The sequence below is a fragment of the Pyxicephalus adspersus genome, chromosome 3 (assembly GCF_032062135.1).
Source record: "Pyxicephalus adspersus chromosome 3, UCB_Pads_2.0, whole genome shotgun sequence".
NCBI lineage: Eukaryota > Metazoa > Chordata > Amphibia > Anura > Pyxicephalidae > Pyxicephalus > Pyxicephalus adspersus.
The window spans coordinates 38,677,482-38,702,337 of NC_092860.1; the positions used below are offsets into that span (position 1 = coordinate 38,677,482).

Genomic DNA, 24,856 nt, shown 5'->3' on the forward strand with positions numbered 1-24,856 from the left:
CAGACTGCACCCTGTCAGGGCAAAGTCCACTCATTTACATATAAATAGTACAGTACTATCTTAAAATAATCAGAGGAGGGGGATCTAGGGGAATAATAATGTTTTTAATAAAAATAAAAGTAGTCTTTTTTATAATGGCAGGTGACTGGTAGAAGAACTACTGGTTGAAAGGTGCTACTCTACAGCAGCAAAACTCACAGCTCACTTTGTTTTAGACATTTAAAGATGAATGCAGTTACAATAAAACCTCTGACTAAAATGTAAGGTCACATTACTTTTAGGATACAGAGCACATCCTCAAATTCTAGAGGACTATAAATTTCTCTGCACCACATCAAAGTGATATGGCTTTTGCAAATAAGAAAAAAAGTAATCAAAACTGATCCTTCAACAAGGAACCCTATCTAGAGAGGAGGTGAAAGGGAGCTGGTATGAGACACTGAGTATGTATTGACAGCTTGCACAAATGGAGCACCAGATGCATATCTGTTTGACTTTGCCTGGGGCAAACCTGATGGACTCTGATGTGCTAAAATGCCGAAGGGGGAAAAGTATGCGGAAACATGTTTTATGGGAGCTCTTAATTAAACTGCTGTTCTCTTCCAAAAAAGACTTTAGGAAACACTAATGAGACATAAATTTGGGCAATTCTCTCATCAAAGCAAAAAAGAAAAGCCCCATTTTCCCCTGCCTAAGGCCTCCAGCCAATGCTGGTAGCTCCCTCAGTAAACATCACATGGTCAGCCAAGTGCCTCTAGCCACCTGTTAGGGGGATGTCATGGCAGTCAACTAGTGATCCAGCGGCAAGTTCAAACATTCACAGCAACACCTGCTCGCTGCAGACACCTGCCTGGATTTCTGCAAGCAGAGAACCATATGTTCACTTTGCTGATGTTTACTGAGGTTGCAGTTATGAATAGAATTCCGGTACATGAGTGTTAGCACAGCTTAAATAGGTACAGCCTCATATAATAACATATTCTGGAACTGGAGGAAGAGTATTTGGCTGGGGCACAGCTTGGAGATTAATTGGGATGTTTGTTTTTATATTTTAAGCAGTCTTTAGTGGCTTATCAGATGTAAGATTTTTAATCCAAGATGCAGATATTAATGTATTATAATGAAAATTAAGTATTAGGGATGTAAATTATGAATAAATAAAATTACATTCTTGTTTAATTAAGAACAGGACATCAATGACAACTAAATATGAGTAATGCAGTATACTCATCCACAATAATTTTATTTATTAACCAAAATCTTACACTGATAATGTTCTTTTTTTTTAATAGGACTCCAAAATATAGAAAGGCTTAGGTTCATATTCCATTTACAAATGCATATTGAAGATAAAAAGGTTGAATAGTTCTAACTAAAGAGGTAATTAAAATAGTTATTTGTCCATATGACAAGGCATATGGACTTGATCCCATAACAGTTGTTGAACTACGTCATTCCAAGAAGACGTAATTACCTGCTAGAATTATAAATAAAAGAGAGTTAGAGTGAATCCAATTATAAATAAGTCAGTAGTGCAAAACTAGTATAGGTTGTAAAGGTCCTGTTAGCATATAATATATTTAGGTAATGTAACACCTATTTCATATTTTCTTTTCCTTTGTAATTTTACAATGATATAATTTTTGTTGAACATATCAACTCATAAATATATAAACTCATGCATGTAATGAAGAATGTATACCTAAATTCTCTTTTGGTACCAACAATAAATGAACATATTTAAGAAACACAAAGTGCAGTTTATTAGTATAATTTAACAGTGCATATAACAAAAAATGTTATAACACAGCTAAAAAAAAATGGTAGTAATGTGTTATAACATAGCCAAGAAAAAAAAGTGTTATGTTTGTAGAGGTGTAGGAGTTCTGTTGGAACTGCATACACTACATGATAATAATAATAAAAATAATAATGTATCTGTAAGATTGTAAGCTCTTTTGGGAAGGGTCCTCCCCTCTTCTTTTCTCATTGTTTGTCTGTCTGTCATTTGCATCCCCTATTTAATGTACAGAACTGCGTAATATGAATACTATTTAATTATAAATAATAACACAGGTCAGCATGTCATTTTCATCAGATATAATTTTATGTGGGCTTTGTATTATTTTTGATGTGGATTTCAAATGTGTTCAGTTTTTCTCTAGCACATCTAGATTTTGTGATGCAACTAATTATATATTGTGTGAAATTGGTTATAAATAGCCTTAACATATTAAAACATTTAACAACAGTTTTCTTTTTTTAAGGTTGAGGACCGCACTAACTGCGATTGATTTAATTTGTCATCATGCCTAGAAATTGCCTTAATGATCCAGACAGTTTTTGTTACGCGTGTGGTTCATTTACAACAAAAGCACAATGCAGCCAAATTACCACAGAACTTTAAAAGTTATACAAAATAAATTTTGGCTGTCCACTTGGTGACCAGGATAAACCTTGGGCTCCACATGTCATCTGTACCAGTTGTTCCAACGGACTGTGTGACTGGCTAAATCAGCGTAAAGCAGCAATGCCATTTGCAATTCCAAGACCATCCAATCGACTGCTTTTTTTTGCTGTCTCAACAAAAGTGGATTCTCAGGTAAAACCAAGCAAAAAATTGTATATCCCAGCCTCGATTCTGCAATTAGGCCTGTTCCCCTATGATGATTCATTGCCAGTTCCAATACTGCCACATGATAGACTTGCTTCTGTAGAAGGTGATGAGGAACGCGCTGAAGTTGCAGCCAGTTACAACCCGGAATCATCTAAACCTGACTACTTGGCCGATTCAGATTCAGAACCAGAGACCTTTACACAAGCAGAGCTGAATGATCTAGCTCGTGATCTAAATCTCTCCAAAGACAAAGCAGAACTTCTTGCTTCAAGGCTTAAACAGAAGCACTTGCTTGCAAAGGGTGAAACTGTAACTTACTACACAAAACAAAATCATACCTTGACAACGTTATTCACTAGGGATAGCTCAATGTGCTACTGTCATGATATAAATGCACTCTTTAACAGTTTGTCACAAGGACATGTTCCATCTGAATGGTGTATCTTCATTGATTTCTCTAAAAGAAGCTTGAAAGCAGTCTTACTGCATAATGGTAACTCCAAACCAAGTTTACCGATTGCCCATTCTGTTAACCTAAAGGAGTCCTATGACAACATGAAGTTACTACTTGAAGCAATCCAGTAGAAAAAACAGCAGTGGAACATCTGTGGGGATCTAAAGGTCATTGGCTTGCTGATGAGAATGCAAGGAGGATTCACAAAATATTGCTGTTTCCTATGCCTGTGGGACAGCCAATCTACAGGAGATCATTATGCCAAGCGTGATTGGCTACCAAGAGATACCTATAAGCCCGGAACAAGCAGTGTCAAGTTTCTGCCTCTGGTTGATCAGCAAAAAATATTTTTGCTACCTCTTCATATCAAGTTAGGCTTGATGAAGAACCTTGTAAAAGCCATGGGTAAATCAAACTCCACGGGTTTTCAGTACCTTGTTGAGAATTTTCCAAACTGCAAAAGCACTGCAAAAATGAAGGAATATTTATAGGGCCACAGATCAAGTCTGTTTTGCAGGATGATGTTTTCAAACAAAAAAAAATCTCTCAGCAGCTGAGCTAGAAGCTTGGGATGCATTCAAGTGGCTGTGTGAAAATTTCCTGGGCAATCATAAGTCTCCTGCATACAAGGAAGGAGTTAGCAATCTGCTTGATTTATACCAGAAACTGGGTTGTCGCATGTCATTAAAAATACATTTCATGCACTCGCATCTAAAATTCTTCCCGGAAAAGCTTGGTATCGTGAGTGATTAACAAGGAGAACGTTTTCACCAGGACATTCAGTTAATAGAGCACCGCTACCAAGGTTTCTGGAATGAAAGTATAATGGCTGACTACTGCTGGATGCTGTACCGCGACAATCCAAGGAGTAAACAAGAAAATCATACTCTGGTACCTGACTGACACTGTTCAGTAGATCTATACCACAGTGTGCCTTATTTTACTTCACACTGAAGAAGTATTAACACTCACTTCAATGGTGCTTATGTTTTAGTACAAAATACATGCACATACAATGTTACCTATAATAGTACTTATAACTCAGGAACTGTATGTGTTAGGAAAAAAACAGATCTGAAATCTGCTTGAAAAACTGATTTAGAAAAGTTTGCTATTGTTTCTGATGACTATCAAAACTAATTTTATTTTAAACCTGTGTAATAATGTATCAATAAATACAGTAAAAGGTAAAAGGGGACCTTGTATGACATTCAAGGCTTGTTTGTGTTCTAGCCTCTTAATCCCTGTATAAAAACTGGAAAGGGAAGAAAAAATCATCTTTCACCAGGCTTTAATCCACTTTCCATAGTTGCTGTGACCTCTCTGGGCCTCATCAGTGCCTACTGGAAAAGCTGAGGCGCAGAGTGCAAGAGGACATTCTTGTAAAAATTAGAGTACTCAGCTTTCCTGGGATGCGGTGTTGAGGTCCTGGGATGCCAAAACTTACAGAAAGCTGGTGTCTAACGTAAGTATTTGTTTTTCTAAAGATTTTATGTTTTTAGCTTTTATAATTACCATTTTTCCTTTTACAGTTGTTCCTGTTTGCTACAGAATATTTGTTGCAAACTATTGTTTACAAATATGTTCTCATTTATAACAGAAACTAATTACTGTGATAATAGTGTCACAATATATGGCCAGATTTCCTATGCTTACCTTCAATAAGGTGTGTTAGAGCTTCCTAGTGTATACTGTAATGTTTGAAATTATTTTATATCAGTTTACTCTTCAGTCATCTGATTTAAGTAAAAGGAAATCTTGTTGCTAAGGATTACTAAACCATGCATTTCAGTTTTACTTTTAGCCCTGCCTCACTGAACAAGCTTGCTAGCGTTCTAGAGTGCCCATACAGATTAAATGCCCGTCATTTGATGCCTGTGATTTTGAAGGACTGTCTAGGAAGCTAAACAGATGGTCGCTGACACTCTTGGCCAGAGTTACTAAAGGGGGAGAAGCTATCAGCTGTGTTATTAAGAGTTCAGCTGGTAGCCTACTTTTACACATTGTCAATTCTGAAATACTAAAATACAGTTAGGTCAGTATTTAAACCTTCCACAAAAAAAAATCTGTAATAAGGAATTTTTTGGTAAAAATAGACAACCACAAAAAAAATGTATACGATAATATTTAAGAAAAAATATGTTTTGTTCTATTAGCTGAATTTACATTTATTATTTTTTGCAATTTGATTTGGGTTAGAGAAAAATGAATGTTATTATCCCCGATTTGTAAAACACATCTTAAGAAGGGCATCTTGCTACAAATATAAAAATGCCAAAAATAATAAGTAGAGTATATGTGCTGTCCTATAAAGGACAATTTAAAGTATTTAAAAAATACAGCAATGATGAAAACAAAATATGCAGAAGGAAGGATTTCCATATGTTTCTAAAAGTAAGTAATATTTTGAGCATGAAATGGTGCTATTGTTTTTAATAATTACATTTTCCTCAATGACTCATGAGTTCATGTGCAGGCCAAAATTTTCTCAACATTTACAATGTACACAATGATCATTTCAATTTTGGCAACGTATCACACTGCATTGCAGGTGTGGAAAGGCCCTGAAGAAGTAAGAGTTGAGTTTCTAACCTCCTGAATCATAAATCTAAGCCTCAGGGCAGCACTTCTGCTTCATAATTTACTCTTTCAACTCTTGAAGGCTTCATTTCAGCTAGAAGTAGCTTTTGTGCAGTATGAAGGTTCCTATTAAATATGTTATGTAGACGTGAGCCTAAACAGTCATTACAGATGCTTACCTACAAAACAGTGAGATAACACCCCATTAAGGTGGATATGTTAGACAGAAATATATCGTACAAATCATTTTACAAACCTATTATTGCTTGATTTTTATCATGTCATTCAGCTTGTTGTCGCATGACTTATATTTTATATAATGCTTGCAGGCATGTGTTGAATATTCATATGTCAGTACTTGGTTCAGCATCTCAATACATGTTGTACAACTTAGATGTCTCTGCTGTTAAGTTTAAGGATCAGGCAAATGATATGAAGAGAACTTTTTAGAAAACTGTAGCCACATAGTGACTTTAAACTGAATCAGTTTTACATATAAGCAAAAAGTTGTTCCATTAGGCTCCTTTAAATTTTAATGAAACAACAAGTCACCTTTTTACATCTTTTTACGGGTAATAGAGGTTCAAAGAACAGATAAAAACTGTGTCTACAAAAGATATGATCCTTTTTTCTGTGGAGCTCTCCCCCTCCCCTCTCTATTGAGCAGAATGGTGCCCTATGTACAGCACTCGATTATGCATCGCGCAGTCGTCGGTTGGAAAGGATTGTGAAAGATCCTTTCCAACGACAATTATTGCATGAGTGTATGCAGCCTTACAGTTACCTGCCCGATGTCAATGTCCTAGGAGACATCGGGCCTGATTTATTAAAGCTCTCCAAGGCTGGAGAAGATACACTTTCATCGTTGAACCTGGGTGATCCAGCAAACCTGGAATGGATCTGGTCGAGGATTCAAAACATTTGCTAGCAAATAGCAAATGACTTTGAATAAATCCATTCCAGTTTTGCTAAATCACCCAGCTTCACTGATGAAAGTGTATTCTCTCCTGCTTTGGAGAGCATTAATAAATCAGGCCCATTATGCATCAATAACCTGTGTAGCAATGTCCTACACCATCATATTGAGTCGTAAGAATTATTATGTACGTAGTGTCCGTGTGTTTTATATTTTTCAATTTTACAACTTTTAAGGGAGTCCTGGGGCTTTTTTTTCCTGATTGAATTCACAATTTTACACCTTTTTCCATTAACCTGAATCTCCAAATGATTTAAAAATTTGCATTCTGGGTAAACTCAAATTCTCTTTCTAATACAGGGAACAATGAGGAAGAAATAAGAACTAACTAAGTTTAGTTATTGTTCTTGTAGATTATGGTTTTATTTGGTGACAGGTAACTTTCCATGGACAATTTGTAGATACACAATCACAGGGTCAGACAGGTGAAAACTTATGGTTCTGAACAGTAAGTAAAGCAAAGTAAGCAAAGGATAGTCATCAAAATCAGTTAGTTTGCAGGAATATTACTAATTCCGTGAAATCCTTATTTTCTACAGAATAGAAAGTAAAAGATTGACATAATAGTACTTATAGACATAACTGAGTACAACACTGCTGTTTACTAATGTTACAGGATTATTGGAAGAAAATTAGTATTTTAGGAACCAGAATATTATAGACAGGACAAATGTCTTCACAAATGTCCAAGTTTTTCGAACCAAGTTGCTTTTCTTAAATATGGATGTTATTTCATAAATGCAAAGTTCCAACCATGGAGATGAGCTGAAGGCTAAAGAGGTCCTATCCTCAGAGACCAAACTAGTCTAAAAATGTAACACAAGAGATTAACAAGAATTGTGGCAATATTATATGCAAACAAAAGTTTATTTTAGAGAGGTAAAAAGTTTAAAAATAGAAAGAACATAAGCGGAATTCCGGGACTTACCTTCAATAAATACACATGGGATTTTGTGCTATCTACATTAAAACAGTAATGTTTAAAGAAATTAACCCCCTAGCGGTAATCCTGAGTGTGACTCGGGGTGGATTTTACTTGCAAAAAGCGGTAATCCCGAGTCACACCCGGGGTCACTTTAAACTAAAAAAAAACCCACTTACCAGTCACTGTCCCCCGGTGTCCTGCTGATCTCCGCAGGTCCGGGGGACCTGCTCCTCCGATCTCCAGCCACGAATTGTCGATTCGATCTACAAGGTTTCCCGGTGACGTCGGTAAATGCGTCACTGCGGCTGGGACTTTCAAATAAGCGGCAGGAAATTCAAATAATTTTGTATTGGATTCAATACAAAATAGCTGTATTGAGTCCAATACAAAGAAATATTCATAATAAATATATATATATATATATATATATATATATATATATATATATATATATTATATATGCAGCTGGTACATTTTTTTTTACAGATTTTTGTGTTTTTTTTATTTAAAGTTTTTTATTGATTTGTTATTACATTTATTAAATATCAGTGAGTTATTCCTAAGAATTACAGTCTACAATGTAAAATAAATTTCCATGCAAAAAAAAAATGAAACACTTTTTGCATGGAAATTTGCACAGAATTAGAATGCTAGGGGGGTTAAAGATCTTGCTATTCCTGTATATGAGACTTACACTGACCACCAGTTAGAAGAATCCTTACCAAATGCATAGTTTTAAAGAGAATAACCCTAAAGTACTACCAAAACTACTACCAAACTACTTAAAAGCAGCAGTTCAAACCACTGAGCCACCAATCTCAAGTCTTTACTAATAATAAATTTATAGATTGTAAGCTCTTCTGGGCAGGGATCTCTGTTCCTCCTGTGTCATTGTAAAAACTGACAACAGAAATATAGGTTCTGGATAAACTGGCACAAAGATAATTGGCTCCATCCTATATTAACATCACTCACTGAACTGCTTTGTGGCTACATTGAGTATAGGTTTAGCAGAACTATAAACTATACCATTAGAATAGCAAACTTTACCAAGGACAGGATTTCTCCACTCACAGCATTGACTTTCACACACTGTATCAATACATTCCTGGAAAGAATGCATTTGCATGCAGACCACCCTAGAAAAACACCCATATATAAAGCTGAGAAAATGACAGACAGCGAAGAAGCTGTAGTGTGTAGTTTACAAATAAAAGAGGTATTTTATTTAATAATGATCAGCTGTTTGATCGTTTAATTATTTGTACTAATGATACTAAGGAACTGATACAGAGCAAGGATTGGTTCACCTGACCTCTGACTTCTGACTGCAATATCACTCTAGGAAGGATGACTTTGTTATCTGAAAAATGTACACATCAAGGCACTGATCTGTCTTTTACAGACACTGGTTAAATAACATTTTATTTAGTTGTTCTAAGCCTCCCTTTGTATTTATCATGTGTAAGCAGGTAGAATGGCCATTCCAATAGATGCTAAAGTCAATTACAATTGATTTCTTTTGGCATTGCAATTGAAGTACATTTATAGAATTGCTTTGCTAAAAAATAATCACAAAAAAAAAATAGTCTAAGTATTTAGTCTAAAAATGCTTTTAGATGTTACTTTAGGTACCTTAAAAAATATAAAGTGGGTATAGAATATTGCACCAACAACTAAGTATATTATTATAGTAAGATCCAAAGCTGAGGCACTTAAATTGTCTGATGGGCCACATGCAAAATAATGCCTGATGTCTAAATAAAACTTAAGTGAATGGCAGGGAAGACTGCCTAATATATAAAAATTGTTATTCCGTTATAAAAATTATTATATAGTCAATGTTTTATATTATTATTCAGTAGTTAGTTTGAGACCAAGAATCTGGTGCAGTAGTTGATACTTGCACCAAGCTTACACTGTGTAATATGGGCTATTAGTAAAATACAAAGACAAAATTTTATGAATAAAAGCTCTTCGCTAAATCCTATTAAAAAATGAATGTTTTAGGCTGGTAAACAATGCACAGAATCTCTATAATGCATGTATTTATTTATAGGTAGTGTTTCTTAGATTAGTGTTATTTAAAGGGAGTGTTTCTTATATAAGATTAACTTGATATAGATTAGTATAAATGTTCTTTAAATGTAATACATTTTTATCTCTGATCACAAGGATTATCCTAATCCACTGTCCCACACCTTGCTCCCACTCCTAACTAATCACTAGCATACAAAATCTAAAACCATTTTTACTCACCTAAACCCATGGTAATGGGACACTCCAGCCTGCAGTCCAGCCTGCAGACACTCTTCTGGCAGTATACTACTATGGATTTCAATTTCAAACCCAGCACAACATGGACACTACCTATTGGCTGTCTAGAGGTGGGGTCTTTCCAAAAATGGAACAGAGAAGACTGCATCTGAGATGTCAACAGGAGAGGACAGGTGGTGGAATGGTCAGTGCAGGTGCATATGCAGCACTGGATAGGAGGTCCCCCAAACCCAGAAGCTGTGTTGTCAAAGAATTGGGACTACAGATTAAAGTAAGTATATCTTCCTCCACAAGGAGAGAAAGATTTGAAGAATAGTCAGGCTACAAAACAATAACCTCCCCACCTCTGCACATCTGTACTGAATCTGTTCTACAAAACAAAAAAAAAATTAAACCTGGCCATATTCTAAACTCAAGTAAAGTAACCTTTGTACTGAAAGCTATAAAGCAACACAATATTGTTGCTTCCTTTTTCTCTGTATGGATTGGTGATAGCTCTGCTTTAGGGCTGATTAAGCTAGCATGTGTCTTTATGCCGCTGTCAATTTATAAAAGATGGGCTTTAATGAAATACTAAAAGCATTTGCTATGCAAGCCCTAACCTCCAAGAAACAGCTATGACAATCCCAAATGGTAATACAATTAAATAACGGCTAGCAAAAAGGAAACTGTTAAAGTCAAGAGATTACTTTAATGGTGTCATTAATGACATAAAGAGGGAGCTTTACTCAAGAAACACAATTGCGTTTCTTGCTTCTCTCCTTCTGTCTGCACTAACAAATGAAAACATGTTTACTGGTGGTATAAAGTCAAATATTGTAATAAATATTTTTCACTAACTTTGAGGCAAAAAAAAAGCCCAGAAAAATGATCATTTTAGGAGATTATTTGAGATGAGTTGGAAAGACACAATTATAAAAACTATACAAATCTCATATTTCCATATAACACGAAGCTGGCATTTATTTTGTACTGGGGACAACATAGATATGATAATGACATCAGAAATTTGAATTTCACTTAAATTCCATGATCTTTTACTTTGAAAAGAAAAATACTTCAATTATTTATTTATTTAAATAAATCAACCCCATAATGTTTTGCTGTGGTGCTTTCTTTTAAAATATGGGTAAATTCTTCCCTCATAAAAGTAAAACACATTAAGAGTTTTGAACAAATAGTTAATTACAAGTATGATTTAGTACCTTGGTCTCTATCATGCCATGTCCGACTTCCTGCTGCTGGTGAATTTGGAGACGGGTAGAATTCCCCAGTTGGGCTTGGCTCCATGTTTTCATCTATAGAAATTGTCTTGGGTCTTTTGCTGTTAATAAACAAAAAATAATTGGTGTGTTCTTGCATACATCTTGATCATTAGAAACCAAGTTACCTTTAAAAAAAAAAAAAACCTTCAAGAAGATCAAATCTAAATACTCAAAATTTTCTTAACCTGTACCATGATAATGTAATTTCAAAAGATGTTTTTAATCTTATAAATAGGGAGGACACTCAGAACACTCAGTGATGTTGCCATTTAGTTCCTTGATGAAGCTCTTCCCTGTCCACCTGTTACATATGTCTGTGTTTGAGACCACAAGCCACATACATTGAGCAGGTGTAGACCATCCACCATCACTATCAGTGAAGTGATCCAAATGATATACAGATGGAATTTGAGAATTCAACAACAAAGTAATACATTTTAAAGAATTTAACAGGCTGTAAATATGTGTAACAGTCTGCAAGGGCATATGGACCCACTCTGGCTACCGCAGATCTTTAAATTAGAATTTGTACTATAGGTGAACTTTAAGTCCAAATTGAAAGATGAATGCAGTTGGGACTGGAAGTAATGTGACAATGAGCTGGTTTTAAAGGGATGTGTACATACCTTGAGCTGCCTGCTATCAGATATTTGACAACATTTTCCTCATTTAAACATTTTTACAAACTAGACCATTAAACCACTATCATTTTAAACACCATGAGCATATAGTAATATAGTAATTAGACTTAAAAAAGCATGTCTGTCAGGTTCAACCTTTCACAGCTCTTGCAGATTATGAAAAACAACACCCCTGCAAAAACTGAAAAAAATATATTTAAAAAAGGGCAAATGCCACTTAGTAAGGAAAAGAAAAGTGAATTGCTTCACAGTAACATTACATTCCATTATGATAAACATCCTTTGTTTATTTCATTTAAAACATAACCTTGTATGCCTTTCCTTTAGGTTTTGTTGTTAAAGTTAGCATAGTTAGTAGGAAAACACTAATGATCTTTTCTTTGAAGAGCCATTTCCTTTTCTAAGGTTGAACCTTCCACCACATATAGCTTAAGTCTGACCTTGGATGATATACTGTATGCTGTCTGGAAAGTAAACTCCATTTAAGTAAGTTTGTTGAGCTTGAACATTTAGGCTGCGTACACACTTCCAATTTTTATCGTTCAAAATGAACGACGAACGAACGACGAACGATCGATTGGGCAAAAATCGTTCGTAAAAAAAGTAACCAACGACGCTGACGAACGAGGAAAGTCGTTGGAAATGAACGACCGGACCGGCGGATTGGACGACGATCGTTGACCATCGTTCGTGTGTACGATCGTTCATTGATCGTCCATGGTCTGAGCATGCGTGATGAACGAACGTTCGTTCACTTCCTGTCGTGCACGTCACTTCCTGTATCGCTCAAACGATCGCATCTATTGTGTGTACAATATCTACGAACGATCGTGTCGTTATCTGTATGTACAGGATCGGTGCTATACGATCGTTCGCAGATATCGTGCAGGATCGTTCGTCGTTCGTTTACCAACGATAATAATTGGAAGTGTGTACGTAGCTTTACCCTGCAAAAGCCTTTGAGGCTCCCTACTTTTTAAACCATTGCTTCACTTCAGCAGGTGATCTTGTTTTTTTTTTACCCACAGTCAAATGTTTACTGAAGTTTCAAATGCATTATTGTAACTGAGATCATCAATAGACCTCTCATGACCACTAGGGATCAGAAAATGACTGCCTTATCGAATAAAATGTATATTACCCCTAACAATGAACTTTATTTATTTGCTCTATATATGTTCAATAAATAATAATCATAAATAATAAATAAATGTGTATACCTAAATATGATTTATTAATTTTATTTGCAAAAGTAACAAAGTTCACCTTGATATCAACATCATGTAATCTTTACAACACTAATAAAACTAATTTTAGTCTGTAAACCTCTGGTAGCACTACAGGCTTTTTGAAAGGAAGCAAGAGAAGAAGTGATGAGTTCATAAGTATGCTGCTGCTTATTTACTGTCTAAGAATAGCTTGGGGAAGGTCCTACACCTGGGCTGTACTGCTCAGATGCAGTGTACCAGGGAGGTTGGGAAACTGGTTGTGCCGTCCAGTAACATTGCTTGAATTGGCTGAAAATTTAGAAATGTTTTGGCATGTAAAACAGTTTCCATATGTATTGCAACCTTGCATTTAGCTGATTGTTAAGTTTATAGAGGATGTGTCTTGCTGACAAGGTATAACTTCCCACTTACCTGCTAGGTGGTGAAGACAGTGACCTCTGTAAACTGACAGCTGAGTTCATGTCATGGTAGTAGGGTTGGCTTAGTGGCTCTCCAATTGGGAAACTGACTCCAGAGCCTTGTGTTATAGGTGCTAGAGGAAAGAAAACTTGTTAGAATGGATTAAAGAATGGCTATTATTTTAATAAAATTTTTCCCGACCTAAATAAACCCAGCATTGGATGTATCCACTAGCTAAAAACATTCTAATTCTGGGGTATCCGACCTTAGCCCGTGATGTCCATATACAGGCCAGGTAATTTTACGAACGCTTTTAAAACCATTTCTTACTTTGCATTTTTTTAGATAAATACCAAGAATGTGTGTGGATCCTGTCCCTTGATACCGGGTCCCAACTGTTAAAAAGATTGTTTACCAAAGCTTCAGTAAAATATACACTTTATTCAAGAATATGTGAACTAATAGTATGCATATCTGATTGGATTTAGCCCAGTCTAAAATGGACTAGCGATCTGTACAGTTAGCATCATTGGAGCCTTTGGAAAGAACAGCCAAATCACTTCTTCTTTGTCTAAAAAATATGGTGGCCCTAATTTATGCAAAGTGCAATTATTTCCTGATGAATCATTAATTGGATGTGAAAGCTGGCTCCTTTTCACACAGGGAACAATGTCTCCAAGCTACAGTATATACTGCATGAGGGACATCAATCAGTGCTGCCGGGTCAAATCTCTGGGCCCCACTAAACTCACTACACGCAGAAAGTCTTTTCAATTAGCCCTGCTGGAAAGAGAGATGTTGATGACAGAGGTGGATTCTTTGCATATTTGGATGAGCAGCAGAGTGTTTTCTCACATATCTTTTGAGAGATGCCTATTAAAAGCTGCCCTTATACCTGGGAGAACACAGCTGCCAGCTCAAATGGCTTAATATCCACAAACTATTTTAATCCCCTATTTAATAGGGACCAACAGTAAACAAGGTCCCTGGAGAAACACATAGTGTGAATAGGGCTTTTCATGTGTGCTACAAACAAGCCGAAGCACCGGTGTTGAGTACTTCAAGCATGGCATGCCATGTGGGAGTGATAGCTGACTACTACAGACTGGTAAAGCACACCATAGTCTCTTGTGGTTTGAGGTAAACTAGAGGTTAAACAAATGCTAGATGAAAGACGCCTGCTCAACCACAATCCAGATTCTATTATTAGATAAGTTACACGTACAGTACTGTAATAAGCAAGGTGCTAACGATCCAGTACCCCATTCATTATAGATCTGCAGCCAAAAATGCCATGTATCTAGGCTTGTATTTCTCAATGCATCCCAACCTTATGCTTTTCTGAATGTAACATTATTAACTACAATAAGGGATATACTCTCAGAACATTCAGTATTGTGGTTTTTAAGAGTTTAGATGAGTGATAGATGAGGTGAAAATCTATTTTACAGAATATAACATAAACACAAGTGATTGGGCAGACCATAAATTGCATCTGTCTTAATTTTGGTTAAAATTACTTTTTAATTTAATTTGATGATCTATAGGAGCATTAATATTCTGAAATAAAAGGACATCATGCGGGAAAAAGTGTTTGCACCACAGGGCTGCACCTGGTCCTGGTAAATGGCCTCCTGTTCCTTGGCTATTATATGACCACGTAGAGCAATCGTTAGACCTAATTACTCCCATGAGATGGTTTCTCAAACCAATACAGATCCCCCACCAACTTTTGTAGTTGGTGATTTACATTTGTTGTGAATTATGTACCAATAAGTGATTATCCAGTTAAGTTATCCAGTTCCTTTATTCTTTGTCAATTGGGAAATGGCACTATTTTGATAACCGCTACTGTTTACTTTTTAGGTGCTAATCTCCTTGGTACATAACTCCTATTTTTTAGCTAATATAGACAGGTATGATGTAATTGGCCCACTGTAATTTGTGCACATTTTGCACTGCTGATTAAATGGCTCCTAATAGAGACAAATGAATTGCTTTTAAAGCCCAACTCCAGGCTTTAGTCAGCTGACTTAAAAAGATTTTTTATCTTGAAACAAGTAAAGAGATTAGATGATTTGACATTTTTGGCAAACATGCCAGTCAGCTAGCATTTTCAGAAGGGAGCAGCAATAACAGCCTCTGCATTTCTATAATGGCAATTAGGTTTGTAAAAGTAAAAGTATTGCCCTAGGATACATGTTTTCCAGAGAAGCTTTATCTATTCTGCATGGTTTTTCTATGGTGCGACTTTCTATGGACTTCCCCTGTCCACATCCATCCATTATTCTCATTTTCTCCAGTTATACATTAATTACAACTCTTTTTCTAATGTAACTGGATATTACAAATTTACTAAAACAAAATTAGCTTAATAAATTGGCTTATTGTGTCATTTGTGTCTCATGACCAATATATACAGTCTAGGTCAAGTGCAAAAATTGCAATGATGTTAATATTTTTTTTTTTTCCCTTTAAAAAAAATAAGCTTGCAGTTCACATAACAGACGGCACTTATTATCAATACTGTTTGAAGTGCAGGAATTTGTTTTCACTGTCTTAACATCATCATCCTGCTGTGCAAGGGAAGTATGTCATCTTCACTTTCCACTATGATAGCAGGAAGGAAATGTGTTATGAATCAGTACATTTTATGGGAAGGAATACATTGCCTTTTCCGAATTTACATGGCAGGGTACAGAAATGTTGTCTCTTCCAGCATTGACTTCCTAGTTCCCATAATAATACAACACAAGGAAAAGAAAAATATGTGTTTTGTTTACAACGTAAAAATGGATACACTATAAAGATCAAATTACTAATAGGAATGTAATTAAAAGTAGAAGCATGCATCCATACCATCTATATATACGACAATGATAACTTACACAGAACTGAGAAACACATAACCTAAATAAAATACAAAACATCTCGTGTTCATTACAGAGTCTTGGTGACGTTTTTATTGATGTGTCTGTTATTTAAGTGATTTTCCTTCGGCAGTAAAATTGAATCAGCTTTACTATTAGGGAATACTTAAGACCAAAGATAATAACAGGTTCTATATGTAAAGCATTCTGGAAATTGAGCATGCCACCTAGAGAGTCAGGCTTTGGAAAACATTAGTCTTTACTTACTTCTTGACACCCGCACTAGCTCTGAAACATTGAAAACTCCAGACTTTACAAAACTGTCTTCAAGGTATCCTAGAAAAATGAGAATTAGAAAAAATGTGATTGCTTTACTGTCTTTATGTCTTCTAATGATGGAAAAAAAAGCAATTCCATGTCAAAAAAAACTATATAACAGTTTCCAGATCAAAATGTCACACAGACAAAACAATGGATAAAACACTGCTCAACAGATTTAATGGGTCTGATATGAAAGAAAAAAAAATGTCGCCGGGTAATACTTTTTGAGTGCTAACCTTTATTACAAAATCCATCTGGTGGGTTAACACCTGTAAACATGTGTACATATATGACCACTGCACTCCAATCCCATTGCACATAGGTACTGAAGTATAAAGAACAAACATCTTCACTGCAGCACTGAATGGTACTCATACTGTGTTTCTAAATATTTCTGCTGAAAGGTGCTAGAAAAACCACTGCACAAAACATGCAAATATACCAAGCCAACTATAGAGAAAATATTTGATATTGTTCAAGTAAGTGAACTTTTTGTTATCCCTAGATTACCTCCACGTTTACTGTAAAATTCTGGGTGTGTGCTCAAGATTTCATGGCTTCATGCAAGAACTGTGTTGTGTAAATATTAAAGAATTATGAATATCATTGAGAACTTACTTGTCAAGTCCTAGTAGCCCGTCAGCAATGACTTCTAAACCCTGCAGGTCAAACTATTAATCAAGAGCAGGTAACAGCGCACAACACTTGACACCCAGTGCAAGTCACTCCTACAACTGCAAGGTTACAACTGTGCTCACAGAGTGTGACAGCAACAAATCACAAAGACAGTCTACACTGTGCCATGGAAGGTACTTCACAGGAACTGGTTTCCAGCACAGAAAAAGGAGACTTAGAGCAAAGCTGTCATGGAAAAAGCACGTATGGCTGCAATTATTGACCCATTCTGAAAAAAGAAATTGCCTGGTTGTCCTGTCATGCTAATGCTTATGTTTCAGTGCTGTGTGGACCTAAAACCTGATATGAGGGTTTCAGGCATTTTATGTACTGTAAGCGTGTTCTCTATGTAATAAAAGCAGAGACAGCCAGACAACTAGCTGTTTGCAAATAAGGTCAGCAATGTCAGCATCCTTAATATTGCTATTACAAGTGCAGTTTAAATTTCCAAAACCATAAAATCATATTTCACTTGCAATAAAATGTGGGTGACCACATTTTTTTATAAACAACCATTGTAAATTTTAAAGTCCCATTAGTTTGTGTTCATTGCACATGTATATTTTACAGCATTTGGCAGTTATGATATAGTATTCTTAAACTGAAATGTACAAATAACATTGTGAAAGATTAATGTTTTTTCAGATATTGAAAAAGAGCTCAAAAGGATATCTATTTGTTATTTTTGAAATATTGTTTTTGTTCTGTTAAAATAATTTTACAATAATAACACAAAATTTAAACTGACATTTATGCTAAGGTATCAGGGATTTTACTGGGTCTCCAAGGAAGTCGATAATAATCATGTATCACTACCAATGGGTCATGCTAGCACCCTATAATTTCTGATCCACCGCTATTGCTTGTCTTTTTTTTTTTTTTAAATGATCCCGCTAATTAAGAAGAATTATAAGCTGAGAACTTTAATAGAATATCTAGGTTTTGTGGAATATTTATATTGGAAATAGTCCTTGGAAATAACATCAGCCATTCTGCTTTGGTTTACTTTCTAAACCGGTAATTTAATCCATAATTTAACCTTTGAGGAACAAAAAAATCCTGTCTAGCTCAGACCAGTGTAAGAAATACTTTGCTTACATTCGGACTGCTTTCAGACCAGGAATTTGAACAACAGAAAACATGCCTACCCTATATACCAGACCAATTTATTGTCTTCAGTGTCAGGAACCACAGTGGTTGGTTCACACTAGTAGCGTGGGCTATTTGGGTGACATTGAACAAAGAAAATACAGGGCAATTAGCCTGAAGTCCTTCAGTTCACATCAATGGTATTGGTGTGCTTGAATAAAAAACCGGGCATGCTTTTGCAATGAAGCCTATTTTGATATACTAAGGTGCATCGCAACATCTTAAGGCCCATGGAAAGTGGACCTTCCATACAAGAATAGATAATATTTTACACTGCCTTGGGCCTGGGAGGAGAGTTATCAAAATTAAGAAAGGGTAAAGTTAAAATGTCATATTTCCAAAGCAGCTTGCTTTCCCTGGGTATTGCAAAAGTCTTAATATGCTTTAGAACTAAATGTTTTATTAGGGGAGCAAAGTGGTTAGTAAAATAAACCAAAAAGGACCAAAACTGGACAATATACTAAAATGTGAAAAGTTGTCCTGTTACAACCAATAAGAATTTATATTTATTATTATTATAATTATATTTTTATTTTTTTTACTATTAATTAAAAACAAATAACCACTGAAACAAAATAAAGGTCGAAATTGGTTGGTTCCACTTCGCTACAGCTATGAAGGCACTGTATTCCTAGGGCTTTTCTGATATGTCAAGGTTGCTGGGGCTATTTACTGCTTTACTTAGTAAAACGTAAGGTCCTCAGGCTTAAATTTGTTTTTTGTTTGTGCACATGCTCCATGTGATTAATAATGTGATCTGTCTTTTGGAAGCCACATCCGTCTTTAAACATTGGAACAAACTATCACTTTCTACGAAATTCAAAAATAAAACAAACTGTATATATTTATTTTAAACAAGTACTGAAGAAAACATAGTTTTATTATGAAAAAAAGAAAGTGAACAAATGTTACAGATTAAATGGCAAAAAGGAAAATGACCATAAAAACCACTAGGAGCTTGTAAAGGTCTACACTAACAAATATGTATGACTGAGAAAGTGAACTTGAAGCAATGTGGTTTAGAATGCATAGTCGTTTAAGTTCTTTCCTTAATTCCGGTTTTCCGCATTTGAAGTGGTAAGGTCGTTTATTACAAAACACCAGATCAGTAGACAGCCTATGTTCCCCTTGTCTCTTTCACTCACACCCGCACTTCTTCATCCACTATGTAAACATATTTCCAGACAATTTTTAAACAGTAAGCCATTTAGACCTACTGCTTCTGATGGACTGTTCAAACTTTTTGGTGTTGTTTGGAATACCGTAGGTAAATAAATAAGGCATGAGATAAGTGATTTTTTTGTATAATAAACACACAGTTCCTTTTATCTGCAATGAAAACACAAAAATGTAAAACAAGGAAGCAGAGTGCTTTTTATATACTTGATTAACTGTGCATTTACTTCCAGAAATCTGCTAGTAAAATAACCTAAAGTAGACACAAGGGGCTAATTCTAATATTTTATCACAATCACCTTGCAAGCTGAAGGTATATAGGAAATACCTATAAAAGATTTTAAACAGAGCACTGATCACCCACACTACCACCACATAAAGCTGAAATAAAGCAGACCTTTTATCAAAAAAATACATTCTGCTCCATTCTAACCCTCCCCCTATCATAATAGGAAAAAAAGATAACCTTTTATATTTTTTTATCTTTGTTCACCTTTTTCATTTTTTATTTCTGTTCAATTTGGCCCTGCCTCCTCATCAGGTAAGGATAAAATGAATCATCCTCCCAGGATATCTATGTGATATATCCCAAGATATATCAGGAGCTTCCATACAGCACAGATGAATCTAGCTCAGCATCATCCAAGACTGGCTGCAATAACCAAAAAGAGACAGCTGGCATCTGATTTCACAGGTCAACATGTCATTTTCATCAGATAAAATTATATGTGGGCTTTGTAGTATTTTTGATGCGGATTACAATTCTGTGTTCAGTTTTACTCTAGCACGTCTAGTTTTTGTGATGCAGCTAATTATATATTGTGTGAAATTCATTATAAATAGCCTTAACATATTACAACATTTACCAACAGTTGAGGACCGCACTAACTGCGACTGATTTCATTTGTCATCATGCCTAGAAACGGTCTTAATGATCCAGACAGTTTCTGTTACGTGTGTGGTTCATTTACAACGAAAGCACAATGTCGCCAAATTACCACAGAACTTAAAAAGTTATACAAATTATATTTCGGCTGTCCACTTGGTTTACAGGATAAATCTTGGGCTCAACATATCATCTGTACCAGTTCTTCCAACAGACTGGCTAAATCGGCGTAAAGCAGAAATGCCATTTGCAATCCTGACGATGTGGAGAGAACTGGGAGACCATATAATCCACTGCTATTTTTGCCGGGTCAACAAAAGTGGATTCTCAGGTAAAACTAAGCACAAAATTATATATTTATTTTATATTAGTATATCCCAGCCTTGATTCTGCAATTAGGCCTGTTCCTCATGATGATTCATTGCCAGTTCCGATACTGCCACATGACGGACTTGCTTCTGTAGAAGGTGATGAGGAATGTGCTGGAGTTGCAGCCAGTTACAACCCCGAATCATCTGATCCTGACTACTAGACCTTTACACAAGCAGAGCTGAATGATCTCGTTCATGATCTAAATCTCTCCAAAGACAAAGCAGAACTTCTTGCTTCAAGGCTTAAACAGAAGCACTTGCTTGCAAAGGGTGAAACTATAACTCACTACAGAAAACAAAATCATAACTTGACAACGCTCTTCACTAGTGATGGCTCAATGTGCTACTGTCATGATATGAGAGCATGTTCCATCTTAATGGCCTATCTTCATTGATTCCTCTAAAAGAAGCTTGAAAACAGTCTTACTGCATAATGGTAATTCCAAACCAAGTTTACGGATTGCCCATTCCGTTAACCTAAAGGAGTCCTATGATAACATGAAGTTACTACTTGAAGCAATCCAGTATAAAACACACCAGTGGAACATCTGTGGGGATCTAAAGGTCATTGGCTTGCGGATGGGAATGCAAGGAGGATTCACAAAATATTGCTGTTTCCTATGCCTGTGGGACAGCCGATCTACAGGAGATCATTATGCCAAGCGTGATTGGCTACCAAGAAATATATATAAGCCCAGAACAAGCAGAACAAATATTTCTGCCACCTCTCCATATCAAGTTAGGCCTAATGAAGAACCTTGTAAAGGCCATGGGTAAATCAAACTCCATGGGTTTTCAGTACCTTGTTGAGAATTTTCCAAACATAAGCACTGCAAAAATGAAGGAAGGGATATTTATAGGGCCACAGATCAAGTCTGTTTTGCAGGGTGATGTTTTCAAACAAAAAAATCTCCCAGCAGCTGAGCTTGAAGCTTGGGATGCATTCAAGTGGCTGTGTGAAAATTTCCTGGGCAACCATAAGTCTCCTGCATACAAAGAAGGAGTTCAGAATCTGCTTGATTCATACCAGAAACTGGGCATGTCACTAAAAATACATTTCATGCACTCACATCTAGAATTCTTCCCGGAAAATCTTGGTATGGTGAGTGGTATGGGGTGACGAACAAGGAAAACATTTTCACCAGGACATTCAGGTAATGGAGCACCACTACCAAGGTTTCTGGAATGAAAGTATGATGGCTGACTACTGCTAGATGCTGTAGCGTGACAATCCAGACAAAGAGTACACAAGAAAATCATATTTTCAGAAGAAACAATGGTACCTGACTGACACTGTTCAGTAGATCTATACCACAGTGTGCCTTACTTTACTTCACACTGAAGAAGTATTAACATTCACGTCAATGCTGCTTACTTTTTAGTACAAAATACATGCACGCACAATGTTAACTATAATAGTACTCATAACGTAGGAACTGTATGTGTTAGGGAAAAACTGAAAACAGATCTGAAATCTGCTCGAAAAACTAAAAAGTTTGCTGTGGTTTCTGATGATTATCAAAACTAATTTTTGTTAGTTTTAGTAGATTAGGAATTCTGACTTACAACTTTGACTTTCTGTACTCTTGTTTCAGGTTCTGAAGGTACTGCAATCAGAGGAAGCCAGGCATTTAACAACTTCAAAAAGAGGTCAGTAAGGGTTGACTATTTTTACAAAAGATTTAGTTTTACAAAAACAAAGCAGTGCAGAGTACAGTAAAGCAACTGAACTCATAGGCAAGATTTAGTATCACAAGTCATAGTCTAAAACTAGCAACAGGATTGATCAATTATAATCTTGTGATCTGTGATGTAGAAAACAGAGGATTGAAGTTAGGAATGAACCTTTGTTCACGCCATATAAATTTAAGTATTTACATATTTGACCAATCAGTGTGGAGCAATCAGCGCCCATAATCCATCGTCCGAACGACTGTCCTGGCGGATCTATGAACGATGGACAACGAACGATTGTAATAGAAGTGAAGGAGGGGAGCGCACAGCAGGGTGCCGCTCCGTCGTTCTTCCCCTCTCCATAAAGCAGAATAGTGCTGTATGTACAGCACTCGTTCTTGTATCTTGCAGTCGTTAGTCATTGGAAAGGATTGTGGAAGATCCTTTCCAACGACAATTATTGCACGTGTGTACCCAGCTTAAGTCTTTCTTACAGCCTCTTAGCTCACCATGTTCCCCCAGGCAGCAGTAACGCAATAATATTACAATCTGTAATGAACACACAGAAAAGGTGCGCTGGTAGGGTTTGCAGTGTAAGCTGAGCTGCTGAAAGAAAGGCTTGAAAAACATATTTTAGGGTTAATTGCTTCACAGTACCTACAACTACAGAAGTGTCTGTAGCCCATTTACAGGTTCACTTTAAACTGTGTGTAATAAATTTAAATGTTTGTAATAATAACCTGTAGGCACAACAACATAAGGGAAAATAAATCAGACAAGGCCTTTTATGGGTTTTTAAAAAAGCTTAACATATTAACCTTAGCCATACAAACTCCCTGAGGTCAGTTGAATCCTAATGAAGTTGCGGTTAAAGCACTAGTTACAAAGAAAAAGTAACATAATCACCGCTTGTCCCGGTTATACCCATTGCCTATGCAAAGCAGATTGCTGACCAATTATACACTTTGAAGCTATCACAGTACCACTTTTGTTCACAGACATTGTTAGAATGTAAATTTTCCATGGGGGATATTTACCTGGTGGATTCTTGGCAGGATCATTGTGGCTTGGGCTTCCTGATTGTCCAGGATCTGCAAAGAAATAAAAAAAAAGTGTTTTTGTGTGTTACAAACATCAGGTTTTTTTAAACTCCCTTCCAGAATGTTGATGAAATGTCGAAAGTAAAAAGAACAGATGCAATTTCCCTTTTTTCGCTAGACAAACGTGTGGAGTAGATTTCTAGGTACAGATGAGTTGATTACATTGTATAAGAAGCTTTGCATAATTAGACTTTCACATTAATTACTCTTTCACATGACACAATACAAACCTCTAATTCAATCTAAAAATGAAGAAAAAGGCAAAAAGAATGAAAATAGCAGGAGACTGAATATGGCTGTTGCATTTTAGGTCTATTTTGGGAAGTTTGTCACAAATAGACTCTAAGAACAACACCACAGAAGTTTTTAAACAATGTATTAGAATTTCACTTGCTGAAACAGCTTCCAAAGCCAATAAAAGGTAATAAAATCTTCCTATGAATAAGCAACTGACACATCATTATGTAAATGTCTTAGAAGTTTACCAGAAAAGATAACCAAGTATAAGTTCAGGTCCTGGGGAAGCATTTCTAGCAAACAGCTGACTTCCTGCCCGAAAAAATTATTGAAAAAAAGTCTTATCTATAAACCATCAGATAAAAGTGCAGTCTGATAGCAAATGGTTTTGATATGGGTAATTTTGAGTTTTGCAGAGAACAGGGTATGCTAGGCTTCCTGACCTTTAAACATAATACATATTTTTATTAAATGTTCTTGTTTTCACAGCAGATCAATGGTAATAGGAAACCAATAAAAACTAGTGTTACAAAGAATCTAAATATTTGTATTACATCAAATGGAGCATGTATAGGTATTGTAATGTGTGCTTTTAAACAATGGAAGCAACTAATATTGCTAGAAAAATTCCAGCACAAGAAAGCACATTTTTATCACAGAAATTAATCTGCAAGTATAATAATAATTATAAATAATTAGGAAAAATACAAAAAAAACAGGATTTTGAACGGCATTTATTGGATGATTAAAGTCAAAATTTTCACCTTTTTTACTAAGCTGAATTTAAGTGAATTGTAGGTTTGAAAAAAGCATATTTGTTCATTGTAGTTGTTCTAAAAAATCAAAAAATATCACCAGGGCCTGGAACATAATACAAGCTCCAAAATGATAATTTTCATAGTAACCATAAAAATTAATGGATACAAAATATTAATGGATTTTAAAGCACAGTGTCTAGCCATAAAGGTGAAGAAAAGATAAATCCAAATACCAAGATTATTGTGTGGAACCCATGAGGAAAAAAAACATTACAT

General features: G+C 35.8%; 1 protein-coding gene across 6 annotated transcripts in view; it reads right to left on the minus strand.

The window, feature by feature from the left end:
* The window catches only part of NFIB (nuclear factor I B), a 181,117-nt gene that overhangs the window by 53,928 nt on the left and 102,333 nt on the right, over nt 1-24,856 (minus strand). For all 6 annotated transcript variants that reach the window (XM_072404290.1, XM_072404289.1, XM_072404292.1 and 3 more), the window contains exons 3-6: nt 23,523-23,576; nt 16,501-16,569; nt 13,376-13,496; nt 11,035-11,153 (exon numbers count right to left, since the gene is read on the minus strand). In XM_072404290.1, coding sequence (XP_072260391.1) covers nt 11,035-11,153; nt 13,376-13,496; nt 16,501-16,569; nt 23,523-23,576 — 363 coding nt within the window. The remainder of the gene's footprint in view (nt 1-11,034; nt 11,154-13,375; nt 13,497-16,500; nt 16,570-23,522; nt 23,577-24,856) is intronic.